The sequence below is a fragment of the Melospiza georgiana genome, chromosome 2, assembly GCF_028018845.1.
Source record: "Melospiza georgiana isolate bMelGeo1 chromosome 2, bMelGeo1.pri, whole genome shotgun sequence".
Taxonomy (NCBI): domain Eukaryota; kingdom Metazoa; phylum Chordata; class Aves; order Passeriformes; family Passerellidae; genus Melospiza; species Melospiza georgiana.
In genome coordinates this window covers 118588891-118598537 of record NC_080431.1, presented here as the reverse complement: position 1 = coordinate 118598537, position 9647 = coordinate 118588891, and the positions used below count along the sequence as shown (strand labels likewise).

The following is a 9647-nucleotide window of genomic DNA, read 5'->3' as shown; positions in this document are numbered from 1 at the left end:
GGCACTGGGAGAACTTTAAGGTCCCTTCCAACCCAAATCCTTCTGGGATTCTATGAACATGCACGCCAGGCTGCTCCAGCCCCAGTGTCCAGCCTGGCCTTGGGCACTGCCAGGGATCCAGGGATGGAATTCCATCCCAGCCCTGCCCACCCTCCCAGGGGACAATTCCTCATGGCCAGGATCCCACCCAGCCCTGCCTTCCTTCAGTTCAAAGTCATCCCCCTTGTCCTGTCACCACAAATAACCAAAGTCAGGTCCCAGATCACTTTTATTGTTGTTGGTCTCAGCAAATTGCTTGGGAAATCCATTTATTTTTAAAACCAGTGGTGATGTTAACATGAAACAGTGCTGAAAACCCTCTGTCCCAATCCAAATCAACATAAAGCCAAAGGCAATGGTGATCAACCACAAAAAGGAAGGTTCAGAGTGGAACCAGGGGAAATGTTGAAAATCTCCCAGCTCTGGAGGTGACACAAGGTGACAATATAATTGCAAACAGATTTTTCCTTTTGCCAAATGAAGAATTGTTGCCTCATAGGTCTTGGAATTATTTTTTTCAGTGTGTTGGTCCGTCTGTTGAAAGTGGGAGACCTGTAAATTTCTGATTTAAGAGAAATCCATCTATTCTCTTTTTTGCATTATTTTATAACCTAATATGTGTGCCTGGGACTTTGCTGTAATGTGAGATGGAGAGGGCTGGGATTCTTGCTCATTATTTTAATTTTTGATTGTTTGAACGCACTGTGGAACGATGGAATTCTGTGAGGATTTTAGAAGGAAATGTCTGGATTTGGTACTCCTGACGAGCACCGGTCACAGTCCATGGAGGCTGCCTTGTGCCCCAATGGAAGTTCCCCAAAAATCCCTGGAGGGAATGGAAATATCCTTGCCAACCCTAATGCGCCTTCAGGCACAAAATACCAGCATTCATCCTAAGAAATGAGCACATTTCATTACATGGGATTTATGAAATAGGATTCTAGAAACTGTTTTTCCACTCCCTATAATGCACAGATTGTGCAGAATGCTAAATCTGCTCAAAAGCTAAAAGTGACAAATGCTGACACTTGTTAATTTTAATTTTTAAAGTATATTTAATATCAAATGTCTGGTTCCATTCTATTCCTGACATTTGTAAAAAACTCAGTCCTGAGCCACTTTAGAGGGTTTGTTTCCCTTGTGATGCATTTCACAAATGCACTGAAATTTTATTTTGATCAGGTCAAAACATTGTAGTATAACTTCAAATATTGGCTGTAACAGGCTGTCAAATGCATCTGTCACAGTGCCATTGAAATTCATATTTCAAGAGACTGTAAAAAAAACAAACAAAAAGTTAAGTGAAAGCAAAATTAATACCTTGTCATGTTCATGAATTATGGAAATGAGGAGCTGAGCAGGCAATCTGCTGGGAATCACTGTGTATCCCCAAGAAATTCTGGGTTTTAGGGAAAATTCTGTTTTTTGGGGGGAAGAAATGAAGCAATGTGGCCAGTTCTGCTTCACAGGGCACCAGCTCCAAACAAAACGATGTTTTAAACAAAATATTCCTTGAATTGCCTGGAAAGCTGCGATGGGAGGTAGACAGGGAAGTGCTGCCTTGGGAATATCTCAGCCTCCTTTGCCTTTATTTCCCAGGTTTTGTAGGCAGCAGTTCTGCACCCACACCCTTTCCTCCTCAGGGAAGAAAAGGAAGGAACGAACAACGGTAAACTCCAACATCCCTTCCGAGTTCTCTGGTGCCAGGCACAGAATTCCCGAGGCAGATCCAGGGAGAGCTCACACGTAGTCGCTCAGTCTGTAGCCACTGTGGGACGCAGATGTCAGGGAAGGAGCGTGGTCGCCCTTGGAAGCGCTGGGAGGCCTGGAGGACGGAGGCGCTGCGGAACGCGGCTGGAAAACCGCCTCATTCCCGAGCCACGACGTGCACAGCAGGGCCCCACCCAGGATGCTCAGGGCCGAGGAGACAAACCCCAGATAGAGAGCCTGCCCTATCTCATACTTCACCCCAGTGGGCAGCGTGGGGCTGTAGAAATCCACCACCACCTCGTTGGTGCACCACGACACCGGCACCAGGCAGAGCAGGCCGGCCGCCACGAAGCCGACGCCGCCGGAGCCGGCCATGGAGGCCTTGGCGGGGCTGCCCTCGGCGCAGCGCGTGCACCTCATGCCCACCACGGCCACGGCGGCCGCCAGCACGGCCAGCAGGCAGGAGATGACCATCATGGCCCGGGCGGCGCGCAGGTCGGCGGGCAGCGCCAGCTGCGAGCGGTGGGGCTGGCACTGGTAGACGCCGGTGCTGTGCTTCACGCACTCCATCCACAGCCCCTTCAGGTAGGCCACGGCCGTCAGGATGTTGGTGCCCACGTGGGCCGAGCGCCACCAGTGCGGCAGGATGGTGGCAATCAGCGTCCCGATGAAGCCCAGCAGGCTGAGGGAGAAGCCCAGCAGCTCCAAGGCCCAGCTGGCCATGGGAATGTTTGTGCTGTGTGGTTCCCTTAATGAGGCGCCTCCGCTTGGGCTCGCTTGGAAGGCGCGAGGTTTTCTTGGAAGATCTGCGGCTGTTCCGCCCCGACACCTCCTGCTCTCCTAATAAAAGGTAATTGAGGGAAAAAGGAGTTAATTATTACCCCACAGCTTTGCCTCTCCAGCCAGTGAGGTGCGTTTCAAGCGCAGAGGGCAATAATTAGCATAGTTATCGCTGTTAATCGTGTTTTTGTGGAAGTAATGGGAAAGCAAGCTTCCCTCTTCCCTTATATAAACAGCCTTGTGCCGCCCGCTGGGAAGAGAACTCAAGACAATTTATGAAATGGAAAAAAAATATTTGAAATGCAAATATTCCTCTTCCCAGCAGGCTCTTCAAAAAAACAAACATGATTTCCTCTCTAAAGCGGAGAAGTAGGTAGTGTTAACACTTGGAATGAAGGAGATTTATAAAGTAGGGAACTGCAGGTTGCTTTACACGATGAAAACATTCCCAGAAGGTCACAGCAGGACTAGGAAAACAATAAGGGTGTATTTGCTCAAAGTATGGAGCAAAAAGAGTGATTTAAAACCTGTGGAAGAGGATAACAAATATTGGATTAAAGTCGCTTTCCTGACTGGCCAGTATTTCTTGAGGTTGCATTTCAAGAAAGTAACTCAAAGGGGAATAATTTTCATTGGGATCTGGGGAGTTTCAGGTCGTGATTTCAGGTTGTGGGTGAAATGTGGAATCAGTTGAACATCCTGGAGCTTCTGAGGGGCAACACCTTCACAGTTTGTTCGAGTATAAATCCAAGCTGGAAAACAAGGAATGGCAACTCTTCCTCCTGTATAAATCCCAGACTCAGTGGCCTTTTCCAGTGGCTGCCTTGCCAGCTCTGTTATCCATCAGGCATGATGTGTGTGGGCGGAAACACGATATTTTAATATATAAAATAACCTTTGCATCACAATCCAGCCTGGAATTCAGAAACAGGAACAAGTTTAGGCTCCAGCTCTGCCAAGCCCTGTGCACATGCTGAACTCTGGCTTGGAGGAGAAAGTGGAAGTGTTTGCTGGAGCTGGCCTGAGCAGGAAGAGGGAGGAAAAGCATCTGGATCAATAATCAGTGCCACCAGGACAGCAGAAGGAGGCAGAGAGAGCAAAGTGAAAGCTGCTCCACGTTCTCATTATCTCAGATTTGTCTCTAATGAGTCTGGAGTGCTTGGGGTGATACCAGAGCCAGGCTGGTCTCTGTTGTTGTGGCTTTCACTGCTCTCTGCCTGACAGCAAAATAATGGAATCATGGAATGGTTTGGGTTGGAAGAGACATTAAAAATCAGCCAGTGCCATGGCAGGGACACCTCCCACTGTCCCAGGCTGCTCCCAGCCCCAGTGTCCCACCTGGCTTTGGGCACTGCCAGGGATGCAGGGATGGAATTCCATCCCAGCCCTGCCCACTCTGCCAGGGAACAATTCCTCATTGCCAAGATCCCACCCAGCCCTGCCCTCCGGCACTGGGAGCCATTCCCTGTGTCCTGTCCCTCCAGCCCTTGGAAATTGTCTCTCTCCATCTTCTTTGCAGTGTGGGTCATCTCTTCCAAAAACAATCCCTTCGACAGTGTGAAAAGAAAGGGAAAATGGGAAAGGGAAAAGGGAAAATGGAAAAGCACAAGGATTTTGTGGCCTGGGTAAGAAAACACCACAAGCTGAGGACTCTGTGCTTCTACACATTCCCTTTATTTGGAATTTGCCATGGCATGGGCAGGAATGGGATGGGCAGGAATGGGATGCTGGATTTGCTGCCTGGAAGGGAAGAGCAAACCAAAGAGCAGCTTTTCTTTAGTGCGCCTGGTTTTAGGAGAGTTTTTCCTCCTGTTGCCAGTTCCTGGCCTTTCAGGTTCTCTTTATGTAACACAGAAATGAAAACACCTGAGTTGATGTGGCTGCTGAAGGAATTGACCTCATTTGCAGATTCTGAGAAAATCACAGAAGGTTTTATATCAGAAATCCCCATTCCAGGGGAGGCCAGGCTGCAGATTTCTCTCAGCTATCACTGATATGACAGGCCATGAGTTAGGGCCAAGCACAGCACAAAGGAGCAAATTGTTTCCTCCAGCACTACTGGAGATATTTTATTTCTGTCCTAACCCCGAGAAGTCCTCATGTATGTTTGCCTTGCAGGTGATTTGGGTTTGATTCCCATATTAAGGAAAATTAAGCAGTACTTCACCTTTTTATATTATTATTTGTTTTCTGTGAGGTGCATCTGGATCTAAGCACACCACAGATCTCAGGGAAATTATTCTGGGAATATCTCCAGGATCAGGGAGATGTCCACATGGTTTTGGGTCACAGGAGGACCATGAGGGACCTCAAGACATCTCACAGGACATCAGCAACCGAGGTGGAAATGGAGCTTGGGTCTCCTGTGTCCTTAATCCCAATCCCACCTTCCTCATCCCTGCTTTTGCCTGGTCTGGGCAAAAGACAGAATTCACAGAATTCTGACAGAATTCACAGAATTCCCAGAATGACCAGGTTGGGAGAGACCTTCCAGACCATCGAGTCCAGCCCAGCCCCAACAGCCCAACCGAACCCTGGCCCCCAGTGCCACATCCAGGCTTTGTTAAACACACCCAGGCATGGGGACTCCACCCCCTCCTCGGGCAGCCATTCCAGAACTTTCTCACCCTGGCTGCAAAAACCTTTTCCCTGCTCTCCACCCTGTATTTCCCCTGGTGCAGCTCGAGGCTGTGTGCTCTGGGTGTGTCAGTGCTGCTGCAGACAGAGCCCAGCCCCAGGTGAGCACAGGCACCTTTCAGGAGCTGTGCACAGTGATGGGGGCAGCCCTGAGTCTCCTTTTTGCACTCCCTCATGATGGGAACAATCCAAGATTATCCTCTCCAATTCCCCATCCCACCCAGGACCTTTCCCACCATCCCAAGGAGTGATCCAGCTCACTCTGGTGCATTTGCAAAGAGGTTCCTGAGGTCAGGCACGAGGCTTTGCAGCTGATCCCGGGGAGAACAGGACCTCAAAGGAAAATGTGATTTACACCACCAGTCCTGAGAAATGGACCCCCCCATTTAATTGAGGTCAAACCACTCTGGGTCTCAGCAGCAGCTATTTTTAGATGTCATTAAGGTGTTATTTTTAAGCATCAGCCATTAAAAGCTTTCTAATTTAAGCAGCCAGTGTTAATTAGCCCCGCGTGCTTGCCCGGCGTCATGTTTTCCATGTGCCTCCCTCAGCAGTTCCAGCTGCCCCTGGTGCTCAGTAACACTTTCACTGCTGGGCACCAGCCTTCCCCTCCTCCTGCCAAGTGGTGAAAGCAGCAGGAACTCAACACCTTTTATCTGCAGGAACATCAGCAGCCTGGTGGAAATGTCTCACTTTACAGCTCTGCTGAGGAACATTCCATGCGATCAGGTGAGTGGTGCCCTGGATGTTCCCTGTGGGCTGAGCCAGGCAAATATTAAATTAAAAATCAGCTTTTATTTTCCCTGTGTGGGTTGTGTTTGGTGCTATTTCTTTAGATAGTGAGCAAATTTTGTTTTCTCACTTGGGAGTCACCCCTTTCTAGCAGGGAACAGGGACAGGATGAGAAGGAAAGGCCTCAAGCTGTGCCAGAGGAGGTTTAGGTCGGATATTGGGAAAATTTCTCCATGGAAAGGGTGCTCAGGCCTTGGAAAGGGCTGCCCAGAGAGCTTTGCAGTGCCCATCCCTGCAGGTGTCCCCCGGAGGTGGCACTGAGTGCTCTGGGCTGGGGACAAGGTGGCCACAGCTGGCACTGCATGGGCTGGAATTCTGTGTTTAGGATGAGCTGCTCATTGCCTGCAACTCAGTCTGGGAGAAACACAGGAACTAAAAACTCAAATAAATAAAATAAAAGATGTGAGAAGGCTGTGGATGCCCAGGCAGCTGTGGGATGAAAGTTTATGGGGGCAGAAGTGAGAGGGGAAGGGTGCCCTGAGCCCCCAGGCATGGGGATGATGGGGGACACCCTGCTCATTCCTCCAGCCCAGCCTGGATCCAGCATATGGCCTTGCCCTTTCCCTTCCCCCTCCTCGAGTGCAGCATGGCAGCCCAGATCCTGTTTCAGGGGTTGTGCTGGTGCATTTTTTCTCCCTTAGATCTTTCCATGTGGGACAGAACACCCTGGGGCTGGGCCTGGGTAAGGAGGGTCAGCAGAGGGGCTGTGCTGCCTCTGGAGAGCCAGCAGCAATCCTGGCAGGGAGAGGAGAGCTGAGCATGCAGACCCCAGCAGGTTATGCCATCAGATTTCCTTTTGGCGTTTAGCAAAGCAATGGTTGAAATGTTGGGAAGAAGTTTCTGGAAGCACCTGCACCACGGGATGGCACCGACCACCATTTTGGGGAGCACAATCTCCCGAGACCAGGCTGCGCCACGGCTGGCACAAAGCCCAAAACTCACAAAACCTCACAGCAACACAGGTGAAGTTAAATTGGGCTGGAAACCATTTTAAGCACTATTAAATAACACAAATAACGTGAGAGGAGGGAGCAGGAGTGAGCCCAGGTGAGACAGGGGTAACAAACAAGGCAGGAGTGCTCCAGTAGATATTGGCAGGGCAGGCACAGAACAAGGTCAACGATTTGGGCTCATGCGAGGAAATGCAGCTGGGGAAGGAGCAGGAGGTTTGGTTTGGCTCTCAGGGTGTGTTTCTGGGCACTGCTGGATGTGCCACAGGAAATGTTAGAAACTCCAAGGCTTGAGGCTGTTAAAAACCCAGCGGGGAAAATCACTCAGAATAATTTGGAGGGAAACGCTCGTGGAACTGGGCAAGCACTGAGGACTCTGAATTACAAGAGGGGCTATGGATTACATCAACTCTGATACAATTATATATATATATATATATATATATATATATATTATATATATATATATATATATATATATATATATATAATATATATATGTGTGTGTAAAATATGCATATATATATAATAATTACAGTATTATAATATATAAATATATTATATGTATAATAATGACAATATGAATAGACAGCTATGAATTACAATAGCTCAGAGACAAGAATATATATGTTATATATATAATAATTAAAATATAATATAGATATCATATATATAATATACAGTAATTACAATACGGATAGACAGCTATGAATTGCAATAACTCACATGAAATAATATCTATAATATAGATATATAATAATGACAATATGTTATATATAATAGATGATAATTACAATATGATTAGAGGGCTATGAATTACAATAACAGATACAATTGTATATTATATATATAATATATAAAAATTACAGTTTGAATAGAGGGCTATGAATCACAATAACTCAGATACAATTATATATATAATATAATATAATATAATATAATATAATATAATATAATATAATATAATATAATATAATATAATATAATATAATATAATATAATATAATATAATAATTGCAATTTGAGTAGAGGACTATGAATTACAATAACTCAGATACAACAATATATAAATATAATTTATATGTTATAATTACAATATATTATATATATTATAATTACAATGTGAATAGAGGACTATGAATTACAATAACTCAGATACAATAATATAAATTATATATATAAAATATACAATAATTAGAATATGAATAGAGTGCTATGGATTACAATACCTAAGATACAATGATATATATATAATATAGTATAATATAATGTAATATAGTATAATATAATATAATATAATATAATATAATATAATATAATATAATATAATATAATATAATATAATATAATATAATATAATATAATATAATATAATATAATATATATAAAATAATTACAGTATGAATAGAGGGCTATGGATTACAAATAACTCAGATACAATAATATATATAATATTTTATATCTATATATATGTATATGTATATATATATATATATATATAATTAGAATACGAATAGAGGTCTATGAATTACAATAACCCAGACACAATAATATATATTATATATATATATATATATATATATATATATATATATATATATATATATATATATATATATATATATATATATATATATATATAAATGATAATCACAATAAGAGTAGAGGGCTATGAATTCCAATACCTGCAGCCATCAAGCTGCACACATGCAATGGGGATGATTTATGCGAGCGCAGAGCAGAGCTCCTGACCCGGGGCTCCCCCGGCTCCATCACCCCCTGGCATCCCGGGTTACAAAGGCCCTGATTGATCCCGGGGCTCTCTGGAATGCCCGGGGGCAGCGAGCCCCGCGGGTTCTGCGTCACTGCAGCCCCAGGGCTTTGTGCAGATGTTGGTGCCCCCCTTCCCCTCTAATCTGCGGGGCTGATAAAAGCCCGTCCCACGCACGGCCCGGCCTGGCTGCACAGATCATGTTCCACAAGGGGATATGCTTGATTCCAGCGCGGAGACTTTCTGAGCTTGCTTGGCCTGCTCTTGTTTGGGAAGGAAAACGGTCCCGACACACGCAAAAAAATATATTTTGATTCTCACGTCTATGTTTTTGCCAAAGATTTATTTTTACTCCAATCCCGTGGGTAAATATTGAGATAAACTCTTGTCTTTTCTATGTGTATCAACTTCTAAAGAAATGCTAAATGATGTTCAGAGATCCTCTTACAAAAAATGGTATGTGAAGTTTAGAGCAATGGCTCTGTGGTCCCACTGTAAAACATCAGGGATTCAAGCACCCATGGATTTACTCTCAGCTGGACTTATTTTCATAGAGGAAAAAAGTCAAAATTATCAAATTATAAGTCAAAAATATAAAAAAATATCACCCAGTGTTATCACCCAAAAAACACCCACAAGTGTCAGTGGAACCTGTTGGATTACACCTTTTTTGACTTAGAGATGAGGAAACTGAGAGGAGTTTTAACAACTTTTTTTCCATTTTTAATCTAATAAGAAGGGTGTGACTATAGAGAATTACATTAGAAGCTGACTATTTTTTAATTATAATACATTATAAGCATTTCTTGGCTAATCAGCTTTAGCCACACCATGCTGTAAATGCCTTAAAACCAATAATCTAAAATTACCCCTTTTGGGTTCCACTACAATGCATCTTTCATAGTTCTATTTCTCTAAAATATCTAATCTTATTTACAAAACCATATTTTAAAACTTATTTCTAGTTC

The 9647-nt window shown here is 44.3% G+C and overlaps 2 protein-coding genes across 2 annotated transcripts in view; one reads left to right on the top strand and one right to left on the bottom strand.

The window, feature by feature from the left end:
- Nucleotides 1-1779: 1779 nt before the first annotated feature.
- CLDN14 (claudin 14) lies at nt 1780-2472 on the bottom strand. The gene has a single exon (XM_058018550.1). It carries the CDS (start codon nt 2470-2472, stop codon nt 1780-1782), a length of 693 nt encoding a protein of 230 aa, XP_057874533.1.
- Nucleotides 2473-2501: 29 nt separating this feature from the next.
- The window catches only part of SIM2 (SIM bHLH transcription factor 2), a 182550-nt gene continuing 175404 nt past the window's right edge, over nt 2502-9647 (top strand). Inside the window, exon 1 of the mRNA XM_058045596.1 lies at nt 2502-2599. Within this exon, the coding sequence (XP_057901579.1) occupies nt 2502-2599 (98 nt within the window). The remainder of the gene's footprint in view (nt 2600-9647) is intronic.

Excerpts from the sequence above, each read along its gene's own strand:
- CLDN14 (XM_058018550.1), bottom strand. The coding sequence starts at position 2,472 with ATGGCCAGCTGGGCCTTGGAGCTGCTGGGCTTCTCCCTCAGCCTGCTG.